At 34.9% G+C, this 21,370-nt stretch overlaps 1 protein-coding gene across 1 annotated transcript in view; it reads right to left on the bottom strand.

Moving 5' to 3' along the window:
- The window catches only part of TRDN (triadin), a 268,183-nt gene that overhangs the window by 113,379 nt on the left and 133,434 nt on the right, over nucleotides 1-21,370 (bottom strand). Inside the window, 1 exon segment of the mRNA XM_053937519.1 lies at nucleotides 9,857-9,928. Within this exon segment, the coding sequence (XP_053793494.1) occupies nucleotides 9,857-9,928 (72 nt within the window).

Raw genomic sequence — 21,370 nt, 5'->3', positions numbered from 1 at the left:
ATACACTACACTTCGAGCTACAAATTCCTCTTGTTGTGAGGTTTCTTAGGTATGTGTAGAGCATCAGAGTAGTGCTCATCCTACACTAACTTGTTTAGAATTTCATATTCTTGTATACTTTAATATTCTTCTTGTTATTGCCTATCTCTCTCTCTCCCTGACACATTTCTCCAGAGACTTGTGCTAGGGATTGTACCTGTCTGGTTGAAATGGAAGTCTCTTCACCTTCAGATTTCACAAAAGCTGTTCCACAGCTCCACTTTCCTGTACCACCTATGACTCTTCAGTGGATTATTTCCACATGTAATGTATATCTCCTCTAATTTCTAAAACGTAGTTTAATTATTTGCATACTCTGCCTGAATTAATCAAAACTGTTAAATATATTAAGTGTGTGTCATTTACTGATAGAAAAGAGCTTCCTTCTGTCTTCCTTCCATGACACTTTACTCATAGTAATTAGATGTTGAAGTGCTGCTTGGACTTCTGTAATGTCCATTTTTTTTGGAGTGCTTCAGTTCTGATGAGTTAGATTGATTTTTTTGGTTCCTTAAATTTCTGGTGCTAGGTGACACACGAGAATAATTTGAAAGCCCAAGGTCCTTACAACAAGATTCTCTTTAATCCAAGACCATTTCTTCCTTTGAACTTGTAGCATTTTGCATGCCTCTGGGGCCCAGAAAAACCACATGAAATCTGCCTTAATTTGCATAGCAAGGTTCAGAGCTGTATGCATCTTGAAAACCACAAGCTGAGGCATTGAGCTTTGCGAAGTGAAGCTTTGTATGGAAGATGTACAGGAGGTGGCAGGGATGTTGACTGCCAATAACCTAAGCAAAGATGATGACATCCCTGGCTGCAGAATCTTCATTGCCAAATCATTCCACCAATTAATCCCACTGACATAATTTTCTTCCTTCAAGCTCTCAAGTTGCATTATTCAGTGTCCAGGTAACTTTGAGATGTCTATATTTATTATGAAATTTCTGGGGGATGATTACATAGAAGTATTAAAGGACTGTGACCCCTATTTCCCAATTATGCTGCCTAATGCAAGATAAGCATTCTTGCTCAAATCTGAGAAAAACAGTCACTGAGCTTCCATTCACATCTCATCTCCATCTAGCCCCACTGTTGACCCTAACAGCTACCAATGAGAGAAATTTCTGTAAATGAGAATGATGGACTTTGTAAATGGGTATTATGGAAAGAGCTATTTATGACTTAAGGAAGTAATCCCATTTCTTGAATAAATTTATTTCCTCTCAATTTGAGCAGCTCACATTTAGAATGTCGGATATTAAGTGTATATTTAACACCAGCAAAACTTGTTATTTCTGAAGCAGTAAATGTAGTGGGCTCTATGCAGATATGTACACAGCTAAATTAAGAGGCAGAGCAAATAATTATTAGGAATTTAGGCAGGTCTTTTGCACTGTGAAATATGAACCCCATCTGTTAATTGAAGCACTTACTTTTTTTAGCTAGGAATAGTTACAAAACTACAAAGGGCCAACTGCATAAAGAGGGATCCTTATATGCACAAATTTTGGGTGACTCAAGGAAACACAAGGTGCTCTGGAGGATTTGGCATTGACTACAATACGAAATTCAAGTGCAGTTATTGTTATTGCTACTTTTTCTTAATTAACAGGATTGCTGCCCACCAGCAGCATTAGTCCTGAGCCACACTTCATGGACAGTGTAAGACACATACAAAAAGACCTCACCTTTAAAAGCCTGCAATATATTTACAAGAATGAAATAAGGATATATGCAGCTGGAAGGCTACATGACAGAATCAGTCAGCAAGGCCAGCAATGAACTTTTCATTTAGTCATTTTTTTTCTGTAGACTCTTATACTTTATGTAGTATAAGAAGTAGTCTAGTGAACATGAATATTGCAAATTAAAGCAGTGATGAATGGGACATTCAGGTAAAAAACTAATTCTTTGGTGAAAAATAAAAAGAAGCAGCATAGAATAATTTTCTTGCAAAGTGGCTGGATTGAACAGAACAGACCTTGAAGGAAAGTAACCTCTGAGATGGAATTATTTATTTTTTAATAAGGGATGAAGGACCAAGGCCGGTAGAAATGCAAGTAAGATTCAACAAAGACCAAGAAATGGGGTGTTTCAATCTGAATTTCCTCCACCCATCTTGACAACACCTTGTCTTTTTGTTATTCTCTTAGGAGAGCAGCTAATTCTTGGACAATGGTGGGAGGGGAGATAACAGAAGCACGCTAACAATGCAGCACTTGAAATCAGGCCTGGTAAGAACAGCGTGCTACTCTGCCAGTGCTGAGTGGAATCTAAATTTAGGGATGCACATGAGTTACGGGGCATTGTGTCACAGGAATGCTGCACAGGAACTGGAAGAAGAAGGTGCTCTTAGAGCTTCTTTACCATACTGCTCCAGATGGCCCATGTTCTTATGGAAAGTCTGATTCTGGAAGGAATTGTCAGCTCATCCTATCCTGTCTGAGAAACTGAGGTAAGCAGGGAAGTAAAATATAGCCACAGATTCCTTCTGGTAGAGAGGCATGCATATAGCAAACACTAGTCAGTGGGACTGAATACCAGAAGTTTGGAGATGTTTGGGTTCACATTAGCTTTCTAAAGTTCAGATCCTTATATGAGGCTTATCTGCATTTATCCTGACCCTCTTGTCAGGAAACCTAAGCAGGAAAGCTCCTGTGGGAGACTTGGGATATTTATTGCCTGACTGTGAAATGCTACAACTTTTCTTGCCTACAGATTCTAGTCCTGGTACAAGTCAGGAGCAGTAGAGACACATGTATACTCATTGACATACAAAATAGAGCAAAGCAAACATTAATTCAGCTTTTCCTGAGAAACCATAATTCAGACTGAACACAGTGACTTCATTTAGGATAAGACCTAATTTCATTTTTGTCCAAGCAGCTCTGTACACCTTAAGCTGTCATTGGCATAATTTTAAAAGACGATTCAAGCAAAACACAAGCTGCCTTTTAAATTTTTTTTTCCTTATTAATTTTGAAGGGATTAAATTTCTTTGTTTTACTTGGTGACTGAAATCCTTTCTCTGCTGGACTCAATAAAAGTTTTGCTGTTGATTTCAGTGAGAGTTTGATATCCTTTTAAATATTAGAATAAATCATTACATTTCAGTTTTTGATGATATTTATTTTCTTTCCCCTTGGCCTGTTGCGTAGGGTAGAGACTGACAATGACTGGTCAGTTGCACTTTTGGTTCTAAACAATTTAACATCCATTCACAAAATAGAGTAAGATAGAGTAATAAGAGTTACAAAATTTTTATAAACAATGCAAGGAGATAGTTCTGGTTAGTTTAGGATGTCATGGAAGCTCATATCTTTAAGATTAAATCTAAATTTCAAGTAAAAATTGACCTTAGCTGTCTCTTTGAAAAAAAAAAAAAAATCTCTTTCTGGGGTAAGAGAGTCCTTGTTGGTCAGGTTACTTTCTTTATGAGAAATAATTCTGTCTTGATTCAGCCAAACTACTGAAAGGCCAAGAAAGATCAAAGAAACCTAAATAGTATTAATCTAAATTTCCTAAAGTTCTTAGAATTGCTTCTGTTCACACAAGAACACAAAGAAGTCCATGCACACATGCACATACGTGCTCTCTCTAACTTACAGGTGAGTGCTTAGGCCAAAATGAAGTGCATTTATTTGCAAAGCTCTGTTTAAATGACACCACTATTTTTTTTCTGCAAAAAAAGGAAATACAATTCCTTTTCATATTGAGCAAATGAAAGACTCTTGGGGCACGCAGATCACTGGAGATATAGCACATCCTGAAGGCCTAGGCAATCTCTCCAGCTCAACTCTGCTTTTTTTGAAACTGCTTCACTGTTTTTAAATCCCAGTCTGAAACACTATTTGGCAGCTGTGAAGATTACTTATGGAGATATTTTTGAGGTCTGCAGAATCTATGCAATAGAAATACCATGCTTGAAATTCCTAATGCTTTCATGTGACCTTCATAAACGTTTCTTATTTCTTCCTGTAGTGATTGTAGACTCCTTTTTCATGGCTCTGTTGCATTAAGCACCAGAACTCTTTGTTAATAGCATGGGCCATATGTTGCCCTCACTAAACAGCACAGTGTGGAGCAAAGGAATAAAACCACAAGAGAGATGAAGCCAGAGTAGGCATGGCAAGTCAAAAAAGAGGCCAGGACAACTTCCATGACAAGACCAGCAACAGAAACTCTACTGGACAATGGTCTACAGTAAATATGATGCAAACCTTATTATGGTGAATACTTAAATTTCCAGGGGAGCACTGATTTTTTTTATGGTACAACCCTTACTAATGAGAGCCAAACCAACACAGCTAAGATATCTTGGCTAGCCTTCTTGATCCTTGTGACTGACATTCCTACTGGACAACAGGAATCAATGTTAGGACCAATTCTGTTACCAGCACTGGGAAGGGTTTTGCTGATACTTTTTATGCAGCATGCTTTTGGGCAAGCATGTCTGAGCTTTAATAATGGGATGATGAGGTTATGCAGGACCTCTTTGTAAGAGTTTCTGTTTTCTTTCCAAAGAAACATGGGAGTTTTCCCTTTGGAAGCCCAGATTAACTTAATTCCAGTAAGTGCTTTCCATTTGCAGCTGCAACATATGCAAAAGACAGACTATTGTTTTTCTATAACATTTAAAAAGCACTATGAAAAGTTAAAATAATGTTCCGAGGTATTTGTTTGTGTTTTATTGGGTAAACTTTGGTGAATATTTATTTTTAAATGCATACGCTAACATTTTAAATTGTATTATTATAAATGATGAGAAAATATAATAAAATGTCTAATCAAAATATACATATCTTTATACATATTTTTTCTTACTCTAATAAGCTTTTTTCTCATGTCTGTTTAACTTTTTGAATTTTATGATAGAATAGAAGTAGTACAGAAGAGCCTCATGTCATTAAGGAAAATGTCAAGGGCTTTGTGAAACAGTGAAGATTTAGGGTATTTTCATTTTTGCTAAATCATTAGAATTTACTGCTTAAATGTCTAATTTTAATCTTTAAATAATTCACTTTGAAATCCTTTTCATATTATTTTAAAGGTTTACTGTCTTCAGTAGAGACTCACGGAGATATAAGGCCCATATTTCTCAAAAAAATCTTGTTATGCTGTATATACAGCAATGCATTAAAGCTAACTAAACTGTTCATCTCTTAACCTAGATTAAACCTAACCCATTGTACTATGATATTTCTAATAGAAATATTTTTGTTTTTTTCTGTTTTTATTCTCCCTTGGATTAAAATTTATCAGAAAAATGGATTTTCATCCACAACTCATGTCAATATTAGAATTAGAAGAATATTCTAAATGCGGAGAAAATTTTCAAAATTGTGCCTTTTTTAAAGGGTTCTGTTGTGTCTTGAACCATGATCTCTCACTGAAAGGAGCTTTTAAAGGTAATTGATTCTATAGTATAGAAGAAAAACAGAGTTTTTTAATAGAACAGAGTTTTTTTATAGAACAATCCATGTACAGAAGAGAAGGCAGACATTGACAGACTGTACAGAAGAAGATTGATTTGTACAAGATTTATACACTCCTGTACATCAAGGGAGCTTTGTTAAAATTTGTATTGACTTCAGTAATTTAGATATTCTTGGTTATATCCCTTAATGCTCATGAACAGAGATATAGGCTAGAAATTCTTCTTAAGACTATCAGATAATTTACATTCTATATTAGCAACACGGATGCAGTTGCCAATTAAACCTCCTCAGGAGTTTTGTGGGAAGTTAAACACATTTCATAACAACTCTCTTTACTACATTCTGTAAAACTTGTAATTAGAGGATTCAATGACCTAGAGAAAATGCTCTTTGTCCTCATAGATCCTCTGAAGATGTTATAGATTTTTTTTTCTCCTAACTTATTATCACAGATACCATCAAGATGACAAGGAATGGCCACTATACTTCAGTCAAGGAAGGGGGGATATTTCAGAGCTTGTCATGAATCATTAACAGATCAGAATGGTTATGTTGATGACTCTTCCTTGATAAATGCTCTCCCACTCAAAGATACAGGAACAGACTTTTAGGACAATATGACTTGGAAAATCATACTCAGATACAATGCTGTTCAAATGTTTTTTGTCATACAGTGCTCTCCAAAGTGGTAAAAAGCATAGGTCTGCTTGAGATCATATAACATATGCATTAAGATTCTTTCCACCAGGAGAAGGATTTTGATAGAGGCTTCTCACAAAGGTGCTGTGATTTTGTGAGAAGGCAAAGACATGCTATTCTGGAACAATTAACATGAAGATTCACCAATAAGTAGCTAATCCTAGTTACTAGCTGATCTTAGTTTTTACACTGTTATCAAGTTATCATATGTTATTAAGTTACACTAAGTTTTTACACTCTGTCTAACTGCAGAGTCTTCCTGAGTGATTACCCTGCCATGTCAGAGAGGGAAACATGAGAGGACTATCAGAAAGAAAAGTCCTTTTCATGTGAATGTAGAAATGGAGGAAGGTAAAAGCTGTGTGAGCCGAGCAAAAATTCAAGACCTAAGAGAGAGAATCACAGAGAAGCAGTATACACTGCAGATAAGTTTTAGTATGTCAGTGAATAACAAAATAAAAGAAATCTAGAGTTAAAAGTGGTGTGGAAGACTACAGCCAAGGAAGAAGGATATTAAAGTCAAAGTTCAGATAGCCATGGAGAACTGATCTGTTCAAATTACTGGTGACACCAGTGTCCTGACATGGCAGCATCAGTGTCACCCAAGCTGAGAACACTGCTTCCAAGTACTTGTGGAAGCTCCATAAAAAGATAAGATAAAGAATTTAAAATTAGTTCTTTAGTTCCTAGTTTACCAAACAAGGTTTCCAAACTTGAAATACAAGTAGATGTTATATATCAATGCCTTTATCTTCACAAATTCCTTTACTTTCTTTCTCTTGTTCACTGTTACAGAATCCTATATTTTGTTTTATTATTCTCTGCTGCTCGTGATCTGAAAATTCAAACTCTTCATTGAAGTTTTAAGGTAAGATCTTTAAAAAAGCCAACCAACCATGAAATAGGAAAGCAATGATCTGTTCTTTTCTTCTGACCAGATTAGTACAAAACATTTTGCTTTTTGACCAGGACATATCTGAAAATTTCAATTCATACACACACTTTAATGCAGTTTGTTGCTTACTACTAGAATCTAGTGTACAAATTGAGATTGTCTTAAATTATTACCCCTTTTCCAAAAGATTTACTATGGAGCTGAAGGAAGAGAAAAAGGCAATGGCAACGGGAAAAAATGTGACATTTAATATATAATAACAATATGCTCTTTTTCTACGGCCTCAAGAATTCAGCAGAGCATAATTTCTACAGGACATTGGATACTATCCAGGAAAAGCATTCAATTGGAAGGTATCAAATACTCTAAAAAACTTTAGAGGTATGTGGCACATATACACCACTATTTCACTATTACATTTATCAGAAAACAAGAATGGTCCAAGATTACCTAAGGCAGCAGTGGCAAAATAGAGCGATACTGAAAACCTGTCAATCTAGAAAGAGTACGATCCTTTCAGCCTTCACCAGCTGCATCATTACATATATAATGTCTGAATATCATTGAGTTGGAAAGCCTAGGGTGTAAGTAGATTGGTTTCATAAATTTTCTGTGTGATAAACATTCTGTTACTTCCTACAGTTTTACCTTTTTTTCAGAGCTGGTTTTCTCTGTCAAAGGCTAAGCCAGTCTTTGATGTTATATAAAGTATATTTTTTCAATTAAAAAATGCTTCTATCTGTTCTCTATTCTGACAATTTATGATACTATTTTCAACTATATTTATAAGAAGAATCCTTTGTTTCAATCTGTCCCTTCTCCTGATCAGTGATATTTAGTGATGTACCAGTCAAAAAGGTATCTAAGCACTAAGAAGTCACATGCAGATGTATCTTCAACTATTTTAAAGATTTAAATTTGTCTGCCTACTCCTCTTTTTTCCATTCTGACATTTTGCCAAATATTTTCATAAATTACTTTTTTTTTTCCTCTAGGGCTGAAATAAAGCTACAGGGTTTAGGGTTCCTCAAGGCGCTGTGGCATATTTTCTCATATATGGAAAACACAGAATAGTACAACATAACAGCTTTTCATGATAATATTTTACAAGTAATTCTGCCTTCTTAATGTCCTTCAAATCTCTTGCATGAAAAGTATTGTATCCTAGTGACTGGCCTTGAGCCTTAAAGGGAATTTAGTTATATGGTTCTGAGCAGATAATCTCCCTAAAATTTTTTTGCCAAATAGGTGTCTAATTCACAGTCCCAATTACCTGAATTGCATGCATAAATGAGCTAATGAAACAGACAAATGTGTAACTGGTCATAAACAGTAATTTCTATGTGCAATTGCAGTAATTGCATACTCCTCATGATTTTGAAAATCAAGAATCTAATGTTAATTTGATGCTAGTTCATCTTGTGTAACAGTTATATTTAAAGATTAAGTTCATCATTCAGCAAATGTGTCACCTTGTTCTATTATGTCTTTTTTACATTATGGTTAATTGACAGATAACAAAGTTTAACATTGCAGGGATTTCTTTCTGCTGATAAGCAGGGTTCAAACATTTTCCTAAAATAAGCAAGAGTGCAAATCTATTTCTATACTGTCTCAAAATAACCACAATTTTATACTCCTTTAAACAACATGTTTAAAAAGAAATAATCATTTGACTAACAAGATTTTTGGGGAAAGACATAATAATTCACATAATTATTTTTATCCAAATATTCTAATTCACAATAATCACATTACAGAAATATCTAGTTAATGTAACACTTTGTTTCGGTCATGAGTCCTGGCAAAACCTAAGTCTCATTTTCTGTTTTCAAATGCAGGAAATCTTGTAGCTCTTGTTACCTACTCTCTGCCACCCCATCTGTTCTTCACTTAGACTGCAATTGCTTTCTGGGTAACATAGAACTAAGACCTCTATGAGAGAAATTAGCAAGTGCCATGGCGTGACTGAAGGACTCAAGTATCATATGAAAACTGCTACATAATTACACTAAAAGACTCAGATGTTTTGTACTCTTAAACTGTATGGTGTAAAGACCAAGAAGATATATTGCAGTTGTAGCTCTGAGTCATCACACATAGTTCATTTTAAAATTAAAATGAGCATTTCAATCACTTTACTGTAATGATCAGACTATAAACAATATAATTCAATTGCAGGGATTATGTTTTAATCTTCTGAACATAAAATCTGACTTTGTATTTTTCTTTCAGTGGTTTTAACAATAGCACTAGCGTTGATAAATACAGAGCCAGAAATATTACATTCATTATTACAAATAAGGCACAGAAAAATTACTGAATAACAATAGCTGAAAGAATAATCCAAAGTATATTAAGAGGATAATGTTGATTATGTTTATAGTTAGATAGCAAGTTATGGCTGAATGCCATTCAAAGCATTTTACATATTAGGCCTCAATCCCATAATCTGTTTCACTCAGGAAATCCCCCAAGCCATCTGTGAGATTACTGTAAGGAACATTTAGGTTTTGTCATGCATATGTCACTATGTCATTCCTGTCCCAGGCCTAGTAATGTGATCACTTTTGTAATATAGGTTATATTTACAAAAAAACCAAAAAAAAACCCCAAACAAAAAAAAAAAAAAAAAAAAAAAAAAAACAAAAAAAAAAACCAAAAAAAAACCCAAAAGAAACCCCCCCCAAAAAAACCCAAAAAAAATTAAAAAACATCCATTAGAACAAACAGTCAAGTTAATAACTAGAAGCCAATACAAGTGGAAAAAACTCAAACTTGCCTTCAATAGCTGCTGGTTTCTTTCTTGGACTGTGTTCTAGAAGAAGACGAGGTGGTGCGAATTCCTTATGTCCTGCACCTAAGAATACAGATTATGAAGCATAGAAATGTATTCACCAACAGGCTGAGCAGTTTCCCTGGGAGGCTGAGATCCCTTCAAAATGGTTCATGTTAAAAATATTACTGTGTGCATAAAAGCCAATATCTTTCAGACACTGTAATAAGGAAACATATTTCTCAAAAAATAGAGTAATTTATTTTTAAGAGTCACATTTGAAACCAATGAAGTCCAAATGACTCAAACATATGCTGAAATGCTACAGTTCTGTTTTTCTTCCTGATACTCAAAATATAATAATAATACTATAATAATAAGGTGGCATACTCATGATGTCTCTTCTACAACAAAGCCTTATTTTCTTCTGTCAAACAAATGATCTTCAGTTGCTCCCTAAAGTCCACTTAATGAGCTCCTGGAAACACCAGTAAAAATTATGATGTTTCTCAACCTTAAGGCTTATTCTTAATTAGCCAATACCAACCAGGTCATGCACTGCAAACACTGATGAGGTTCTGATTCCAGCTGCTGACTAAAACACCTCTGCTCTCTCAGTGTTCAGATGGGACTTTCTGTACTGTCTTAGCCAATGTGCAGATACCTTGTTTTGTACAAAACACTTTTCATTTCTCCACAGATTCATGAACATATTTAATGTACTATTACATATAATGTAATATTACTTATGCTTATTTTCTAGTTTATAACATATTTGCAATCTCCTTATTTCCTTTTATTTCACTGGCATTTAATCTCAGTAGCTATCCTATCACTGTCATTCGGAAAGTGCATTTTTTTGTGACCTAAGAAATAAAATAAATAGTTAAATATAATATTGATTCAGTCATATGCACCAGCATACATTCACTACACCAGAGTCCGCATGCAAACAGACTGTTAAAGCTCAGCTCCAGCTGCACATCAGAAACTCAAAGCCATGCCTTATGCTTGATGATAGACTCAGAAAAGAAATTAAGGTTTTAGTGGGCCTTGGAAACTGCAGCATCTTACTTACCCCTCTCGTTTTGCAAAGGTGTGTATACTCATGGGAAATGCATGAGAAAAACATCATCTTGAAGGCAGCAGTGGGATTTTAGCATCGTGGACTTAATGTTATTGCATCTAATCAACATATGTACAATTGCAGGCACATAATTTGCAAGCATGTAATTCAGTTCATCCAGTAATTTGTATAAAATATTAAACATAGAGCTGCTCAAACTTGACATGTGCCTGAGTCACTGACAAAATGTTAATACATTGATAAAAGCAATGTATTGAAGGTGTTTTGTAACAAATTGTAATAATCCTACATTTTCCATGTATTTCCTGTCTTGGCAATAAACCCAAGTGGATATTTACCAATATTATCACAGAATAACTATAGCCTTAACATGAATGTTAGGCAAACTTCAGGAATCCAGATATTTAGCCATGATTTTCCAAATGCTTTATGTCTGGAAAAAAAAATCTTGAAGTTGCAAAATGAAACAATGAGCTGCTGATTACATTTGTTGCCAACCAGAATAGAAAAGTTATATTCATAAACATGTCAATACACAGAAACTGAAGCAATTGAATTTCCAGTTCAGAATGAAAAGAAAAAACAACATAGCAATTAATGAAGAATGGGTAATCTTATTTTTCCTTCTACATTTGATCAAAGTCCTAGAATAAACATTAGGGTTTTTTTTTCCCTTTTTTATTCGCTGTTTTTTTTTCCTTTCCAGAACTAGACCACCTATTCCCCAGTTAGAAAAAGTGGTAATTTTTATAACTTGGACAAATATTTTGTGAAAAAGGATAAAGGGCAGTGGCTCAGAATGTTGAGTAGATGAGTAATGATGAAGGATAGTCAATAATTTGGACTGCAGAGTGGTATCTACAGTGTGGGGCAATGATCTAACTCCTCTAGGTCAAATTATAGGCTGGCCCCATTATCTCCCGGTGCTTTGCTGTGGCAGCAGTTTTCTAATGATAGCACCAGTGTGCGCATAATGCCAGTATGATACCACTTATTGCTAATGACTTGTCAAGTTCTATTTTATAGCTTTACAAGTTTTAAGCAAATAATTTATTTCATGCAAATTGACCACATGATCCAATATGAGAGTGTTTTAAGTTTAAGCTTCATAGATCAAAAACTTTCCCTTAGGCTAAAATGTTTGTTCTGAGCAGGTTCCCATCTACTCTGATAAAAGGCTTCTTTAATGTTTTCATGTCTTATTAAATGTCTCTCTATTCACTTTGATGGGAATGTAAAGGACAGTAAATGAATAAATATTTTATCATTCTTTTGATGAAATATGTTAAAGGGGATAACCTAAGTCAAATTTCTTTTCTTTTCCTTCTTCTCTCCTCTTTAAGTTATAAAGCACAAGTGTTTTTCTGTAGTACAGACAACTTATAAATAGAAATGAGGAATTGGCTTCAACAAATCACACCATTCATACTAATGATGTCTACTATTTTGACTCTGGCAGTGGCCAGTTGGACACATATCTATGATGTAAATGAGAGAAAGGTAGGATGTATTTAATGCTCTCAGTGGACAATCAGATTGGTCCATGAATTACGAGAAGTTGTTTTCCAGATTACCACTATTATTGCTGGACATACACTTATCTCACAGCTTTAAAAAAAATGCAGCCACAAAAAGCACTGCAAACTTATTTGCTTTTCTTTTCCAACATAGCCTTCATTCTACTGCTACTAGATAAGCCACTAAGGTTTATTTAAGCTGCTTAAAAAAAACAAAAAACAAAAAAACAAAAAAACGTAAGTTTTTATTTCTCCAAAAGATGTAATTGCAAGCACAAAAATGTCCATGCATTTGTATGCCAGTCTATCCCTAGAGTTGATCCACATGTCCATGTGTCATCTGTCCATGCAGTTGTGCTATAGGTATCTCCTTCATATATGATATTTTAAAAAGCTGACAACAAATTACATCTGATGACAACTGAAAGAGTGAAATATTTTGGATTTAAGCTCATGGGAATGATCTCACAAGGAGAAAAAGTGTCACATTAAGACATGAGTACCTTCCTCCACAGCCTGAAAGGAAAGAGGCTGCTAGGATGAGTAGAAGGTTTAGGACTCTAACTAGTTAACATGAATACTTCATTGAAAATGAGCTACAGTCCTCAAGCTCTGTGAAACTTCTACCATCAGTGTTTATCAAATTGCTGGAGATGTCTTGAAGAAATTAATCCTGGCTTGGTTTATTAATATTTTTGATTTTTTTATTGCATTGTAAGGAATACAAGACAAACTTTAATTACCTTAGTTTTCTCAATCTAGGAAATGTCTTTCTACATGTGCCAAAATGTGATGTTTGAATATTGTGTATAAATTGATTTGTTATGATAATATCAAATTATGTGAGTTTTCTTTCTTTCCTGATCTTCTGAGTTCAACTTGTCTGCAGCGACCTTAATAAAGTGTCTAAATATATCTTTCTAGATACAAAGAGAAAATATTTGTAAAATTTATTATTATTATTATTATTATTATTATTATTATTATTATACTGGCATTTCAGACTGATGAATATTCCAATTGAATATGGAGAGAAATAATGCCATCACAGAGTGCAATATATGGAAATACCATTCCTATGGCTGTTCATTTCCTCATATCCATATACCAGTTCCTTGAACAGCAGGAATTCTATGGTCCAACAGCACCAATATCTTGTTACAGTTTCTCAGTGCAGAAAAATGTCTTCAGATAAATCTCATTCTGCTCGGATATGACATCATTCTCTAGTGATGGTAAAAATAATTCAAAAAAAGTAATTGTCTTTGCAGAGTCATTTGTTATGAAAAGTAAATTCCAATCAAATGTTTAAAGAATGTTGGAACAAGGCATGGATCAGCAGAATGAGGCAAGACTGCCAAATAAGCTTTTAGAGGACTGAAAACGTAATGGAGTGCAACCCTTTTGCCCAGGCTTCCCATTTTGAGGTGTAAGTTGCTACAAGTTAAAGGTGAATCTTTCCCCAGGTTTCAGTCATTACTCTCCAGACATTAGGCTGTGACTGTTCTGGGGAAGGGTTTCTCTGGTTAGTATGTGTGCATGAAAGGAGCAAACTGTTTTTTTCACTAAGAAAGAACAGCTGAGGATCAAGAGGTGAGATTATGTAACGGTACTGAATAATGCAAATACTCATTTTCTGGAATGTATTATTTGAAATAAAATACTGATGCCCCATATAGGCATTCTTTCCTAAGGAACACACTGTGACAAGGATTTCATGCACACTGGCAATTAAATGGGGCCTGGAAACATTACTGGGCTCTGGAATTCAGATATACATATCCTGCAACATGTTTTTGGATAGCCTCTGACAACTTTGACTTGTGCCAAGCAGCAGTGTGTCAAAAAATTCATTGGCTCAGTTCAGGAATTGGTAGGGGCCAGGGACCACTCCCAAAAGATAGCTGAGATACATCCAACCCATTTTGACCTTGAGGAAGTGTACTGGATGTGGATCTCTCTATGAGAGAAAAAATCACATTCAGAGGGAGAACACTTGAGTTTGATTTAGTAATCTAGATGTGACCACATAACAAAATTACGTCAAATGGGAAAAAACATTCTAAACAGGATTTTAATGACCTATTTTGAACAGAATTTTTGGCAGGGGAGGATGGAATTAATGGATAATAAAATTAGACTTCTAAGAAAGTATATTTTAGTAGCCAACATATATTTCAGTTTTTTAACTGCATTCATGAGGTGGCTCTTTATTAAATGGTTAATTGCCCAACATTAAGTGAAACTCTGATTTTGCATAATGTTGATGTTATTACTTAAGAAAAAACCTATGCTACAGTTTATGCAGTGATTACCAGTAGCAATGCAATCTTTTAAATTTTAGTATTGTCACACTGACTATCAGCCAGTTTCTTTTGCGATGCATAAGAAAGGAAGAAAAGGAGAGATTACATGGATAATGACAAATCTATCTAGCTGTGCTCCACTATATCTGTGTATTTGAAATCCATTAACAATGACACAAATAATTTTGGATCTCTACATAGAGTCTAACTTACGAGAGTAAAGCACATTATTGTGAGATACTCCCTCAACACACAGGCAATGAAACCAGGTCAATACAAATAACAGACTAACAACCTTGGGAGTCCATCCATCTCTTAGGCTGAAAGCAAGGACATATAGGTTAAAATTGAGGGTGTAGGAAGGAAGGATGCTCTTTTGAAAGGGAGTAAGGGGAAGGATTGAATTTCTCTTCTCAAGGCACTAAACAGTAAGTACCAGCAACTTGGTAGACTTCTATTTTTAATGCATAAAGATTTGAGTTAATCCTTTGTCATTGATAATGGATTCCTATATATGTTTATGTAGTAATAATATAATATATGCTATATACATGTGCATGCATTAACATATAAATACATATCAATATTTATTTAGAACAAATCAGAGAAAGGTTAGGGTTCAAAGGGACCTTGAAGATCATCTATTTCCAAATTCCTTCTATGTTTTAGTGATGTTTCTGAACAGAAAATACTTGATTTGGCAATTAAACAGGTGTGAGAATCATTGTTGCAGACTCCTGGAGGTTGTGTGAACATCAGTTGCTGTGTTTTCACTCAGACACCAAATCCAATTAAAGTCACAGCTGGGAATTTGTTTGATATCTTTTTTCTTTTCTGTGCATTTGTATCTCACACAATGCAAGTGTGCATAACAAATGTACAAATGAGGTAGGCAAGAGAGGCATGGGTAGAGCTATTTGTGTTCTGGGTTTTTTTTTCCTGTTTTAAGTTAAAGCAGATACTATGGGTCCAAAAATGCATGCAATGTATTTTAATTGCATGACAGAGTTTTCAGTTTAATCTATTTACAAAAATATATCTGTGACAACTCTCTTACATAGATTTTTTACCATGAAATCCCTCTTTAGCTCAATCCATATTTGTGAAAAATATTCTAATTTTTATGTTTGTAAGACTGAAGTCATTAAGGAGTTAAAAGCTAAGCATCAACAGTTTTGTCATTATACGTTAAGTAAGAAGTCACATAGCCTTTCCTGACATTAAAATAAAATAGAATTGGAAAAACTGAAATTTGAATTTGCTGCCTTCACTTTCTCTCATTATTTATCACGGGCAGTTAGCAGGTAAAAATAAACCTACATGTTATGTCTAGAAATATCAAAAGATGGATCTCAAAGAGATCCTTCTTCAAAAAACTAAGTACCAGGACAGTGGAAATTATAGATTATTGTGTAGTAATGATGGGTTATTATATGCATAGTGCAGTACAAAAGGACTGTAAAAGCAGATTTTAAAATGAAAAGACATATTCAGTCTTTCTCTCTCTCTCCCCAAATAACCTTTAATAAATTGGTATCATATACAGTGACCCTTAGCGCAATTAACATGAATATCAGAAGTTGGCATAGATGGTTTTCTTTCACAATATGAAATATCCAATTAAAACATAAAAAAAAAAACACTGTAACTATATACTTGCAGCTAACAATTAAACAGAACAGAGGGACCTTATAAGCTGTTATGATGAAAAGTAATAGACACTGACTATATGCCATGTGAGCACTGCTTAGTAATGTATGTTCTTTGCATTTGGTTTATCTGTACATATCATTGTTTCAATCCTTAGTCCAACTACATCTACGAAACATTCAGAGTTCATGTCAGAAAAGCTTAAGTGATTGCTGCAAGAATGAGAATACTTTATGTTGTCTTCAAGAAAGAGTGCATATGCCAGTTTTTACAAAACAAAAACAGCCTAACATGAATCAAATCAAATTACTGATAAAATTACAAATTGTGATAATCTCTCACAATTACAGGTATTTGTATATAATAAATATATTTAATATAGAAATCACTGGAAGTCAAACTAAATCCAAGTATCTCTGTCCCCAAGCCACAAAGCTTTTCATATCTCTGAGTATTTTTGCTAGAATGAGACAAACAAGGATTATGTTACCTGTCTTGTGTATACTTGACAGTCACTTAAGACTGTCATAGCCATTTTTCAGAAGTTAGAATTTCAGTAATGCAGTTGGAAGTTAGCGGAAAAAGAACTGAGAGGTTTTACTAGATCAAATATCAGAGGAGGACCCAAAGGTGCAGAGGTATGGGCTCCTAACTCCTGTTTATTCACCTCCATTGAAATCACTGGGAGCTAAGTTCCATAGCTGTAGTTATAAAAAATACTGGAAAAAAAACCTGCAAAACTGGAGATACTCATTATTTTAAACCAATAAAGCTTTGGTAGCTACTGATTCTTCTTTCCCTTTAGTTTTGCCAGGGAAGATGCTCTATCCTTTAAAGAAGTTATTTTTAGAATAAAGGGTCCTGGGATTCACTGTTATGAGTTTTAACCTTTGTGCTCAAGGCATCCTCCATGATTTTTGGGTAAATGACTTAATTTACCATGTCTTTCCATTGAACATATAAATGGATCTAACAGAAATTTTAAAAAAACCAAAATTGAACATTGTAAGTATACGGCAACTAAAAATTCCAAATCTTAAATTCCATCAAAGTGGAAGCCCTAAAGGCTGAGCTTTTGTTCTTATGGAAAAATTGTTTAGGTCTCTTTTCTTTGACTCATTTGGATACGGAATATCTTCAACATTTATTCAAGAAAATATTTCGCTCTCCGTTTCTTCTTCTCCCCTTTCATTCACTCCCAAAATACTATAGCACCTGGAATGCATTTTTTTTCCAAGTGGCACCACTGTTTTCTTGATTGCATCAACAGCTGCTCCTGATAATATAATTTAGAATTTTATCAAAAACTTGTCATTTCAAGTCTTCATTTGAACAAAATTCTTGCTTGCACATTTGCATCATATTTCTTGAATGTAGGCTGACTCACTACCAGACATTAAAAAGTTAACTTTCAGACAGTTATATCTAGATAAGTCACCCAAGGGATCCATTTATAGTCAATGGAGAGAAATTGGTACCTTCAAAGGGTGATTCATCTTTTCTATCTTAGACATCTTTCTTAGGATGAAATTGTCCTCTGGAGGCCTCCATTTTATACCACTAGCTATAAAGACAGCTAAAGGTTAAAGCTGGGCAATTAACTTTTGGGTATCTAAGTGAGGTGCAATGAATTGCAAACATTTTATTTTGCAGTTGTCCATAAAGATGATGCTTCATGCCACCAAAATATTCCAGGACAAAAAGAGCCATGCATGGTTTTTCACACTGTAAATACTGTTGGTAACACATTGCTCCACAAAAATTATATGCTCACCAAAAATTATATGAATGAATCTCACATACAGGAAGAATTTTGTTTTTAAGCCTAACTAAATAAAAAACAAAAAAAAAAAACACCAAAAAAAAAAAACCCAAACACCCCCCCCCCCCAAAAAAAAAAAAAAAACAAACAAAAAAATCCTAAAAAATTGTTTAGGTATAATGTGTGTGGGCACTGAATATCTTTTGAAATCTCTGTAATTTACTTTGTCAGATAATACTGGGTGTATTGAAGGACAAAGTGAAACAATAGGAAGGAAGGTAAATTGTCAGAGGGAGGAAAAGAGGTTCCTGATGAAATAAAAATAAAGTTTTGACTCATTATAGATATATGTCATAAGTTACATGTCTTTTTGACAGGGCAGATACATGCAGGAAGAAAGCTGACATCAAAAGAAAGATGCACCTGAAGAAAGAACGGTGAAAGGAATGGATCTGCCACAGCTTACAGTCCCAATGGCTGCAGATGAGATGCATATGTAGGTGGGCATAAAAAAAGGCAGGGAGACCATGTGTTGCTGAGGCCAAAGCTGAACAATCTTCTTTCTGCTGCATTTCATGTTCTCAGACCAGAAGAGGTCTGAGACTGCTAAGCTGAAACACTTAATGATGGAATGTATCTTGTAAAAGTATTTGTAGATCATTTCTGTGCTCTTTTTATCTATGTGATATGGTAAACTGGTACCATTACTGTTATTGCAAGTGAGTTTTCTCATTTTACAGCAGAGACAGCATAGAATTCTATTCTGGGATAAGAAGAGTAACTTCTAGTTTCATAATAGAGATATAGGTTTTTAATTTTTAACAAAAAATGCAGGAGAAAACTGGAAGCCCTTCAGAGCACATCTCTTCCTTCTTCATGATGCTTCAGTGTATTCAGCATCAGGAGGTGTTTAAAGGCATATTGCATAGATGTCAGCTATTTTCCTTGTCGTTAAAGTTGAGAGACATTCAGTGTATGGTGGCTAACTTCCCTAAGAATTTTCAGAATTATATTCTAAAGATAACAGATTCATTAGCTCACTTATAATTTTAGAGTTATATAACCTGGGCTTATAAAACTGACTGAAGGAGGAGATTGTGGGTTATCGTGTTTCATCAAAGGCAAATGCTCACTTGCAACCCATGTAGGATTACTGCTTTACTGAAATGGTTGGCATTTAAGATGCCGTTGGCCATCTTGTTTAGTTTAAGCAACTCTACAATGGAGCCTTGCCTCCAACTTACTCTGACAACTTCCCTGTATTCATTCCAAGTGGCATGACCCTACTTCCATCTGCTATGCATTTCCTGCTTACACTTGAGTAATGATAGGAGTTCATCCATGAAAGTCTCTTGCCCTCTTTGGTTTCTTATTCATTGGGCTGCATTATTTTTGAGCCTGGAGGAAGTGATCTTCAAATTTCAACCAGGTCTCTTGGACCCCTCTTCCCACCAGATCTGTTGCTGTGGGATTCTTCCAAGAAAATCCCTAAAGAGGCTAGTCATATGTCCTGAAATCCATGGTTGCAATCTTCCTTGCTGCCTTGCTTCTTCCCTGCCCATTGCAGAACTCCACAATCTCATGGTCACTGTGGCCAAGGCAGCCTCCCAACCTTCACATCTCTGACAAGGCCTTCCCTGTTTGTCACTATGAGGCAACCACCACACCATTCCTTGTGGGATCCTCCACTACCTCTGTCAGGAAGCTGTCATCAATTTACAGGAGCTTCCTGGACTGTTTGTGCCTCACTGTGTTACTTCTCCAATAGATACCAGGGTAGTTACCTCCCAAGAATCTGTGCCTGTGACTTTGAGGCTGCTTCAAGCTGCCTGTAGAATGCTTACATTTTTAACTTACTTTTTGATCAATTATGACAATGAGTCATTAAATACAATTACTATTTTACAAAGTCCCTTGCTAAACTTATTTTTACCTTTTAAATAGGAAACTACTTGTTTACTATTAGCTGTTTAGGATGTCTGTTTTGGCATTTAACTTTTGCATTTATTTTCTAAATAGCTTACGTTTCAAAACTAAAGTAGTTGAGTCTTTTGATGATCCTCCATTGAAATCACCCTTCGTTTGAAACTTGTTTACTGAACTATGTGAAATATTTTTAATATTAAATAATAGCAATAAACATAATGCAATTATGAGAATAATTTTGTTACTCTAATTTCTCTGCCTTCACATCTTAAATTGGTTTGTTTCCATTAAAATCGAAGATTTAGACTAATTTCCATCAGCAAAGGTTTGTGGCTTTCTGTTGTATCTCATAATTTTGTCCCTCAGAAAAAGAACTATCAAAGAAAGACATCCATTCCTTTCTTCAGAAGCAGGATACCACACATTCCCTTTGTAGGTGTTTCCAAGAGAGTGAGTGGTTTGAAATTTTTTGGCCAAGTTACAATGAAGTGCCATAAGAGTGTTGACAGATGCAGCTTCATGTGCCAGCATCTGGCTCTGATTCACAGTGGGATGATATAAACTGGGAATAACGGGTAGCTGTTTTGCCTCTGTGGGATGGTGTTAGGATTGTATGCTGATAACATTCCCTTTGAGAGATCAATGTCATTTCAGAGTTTGACAAAATAGACAGGTTTTGGGGTGGGGGAGGCAGTCATAGACAAGAGTGTTGTTAAAATGGGATCAGTGGATATCGTCTCATATTTTCTCATAGCTGAATAGAAGTTTTAAGAAGCAATATTTAACTCTAAATGACAGATAATTTTTATTGTAATAATTGCACATTAATAAATTAGTTAGAAAACTTTTTAATAACTCAAGCTTAATTTTCAGTTTCTCATACGTGTATTTAAAATTACTGTTCATGAATTCTTTCCTTTCGAGCTCTTTGAAAAGTATTGAAAACTCCCCCAGGATATTACTAGAGAAATAAATAGTTCTTTCATTCAATCATCGCCATTTTTGCCATCCACAAAAACAAATGGGTTGGCAAGGGTTTCATCATGTGAACAGAGTTTTGATAAACTGATGGACAATTTACTGTCATCTCAGAAGAAGAATCCAGACGAGTCTTTTCAAATTTTGGGGTACCATATTTCCCTGAGTAGGCAGTAAAAAAGTAAAAACTTTAAAAAGTAAAACTGGAAACATCTCACTGCCTCCCATGTTTTTCTCTAGTGTTTCTCTTAAACAAATATCTGGCTTGCTTGTTTTCTACTATTGGGGACAGCG

The sequence above is a fragment of the Vidua chalybeata genome, chromosome 3 (genome assembly GCF_026979565.1).
Source record: "Vidua chalybeata isolate OUT-0048 chromosome 3, bVidCha1 merged haplotype, whole genome shotgun sequence".
NCBI classification, from domain to species: domain Eukaryota; kingdom Metazoa; phylum Chordata; class Aves; order Passeriformes; family Viduidae; genus Vidua; species Vidua chalybeata.
The sequence above is the reverse complement of the archived record's forward strand: the minus strand, read 5'-3'. Positions and strand labels throughout refer to the sequence as shown.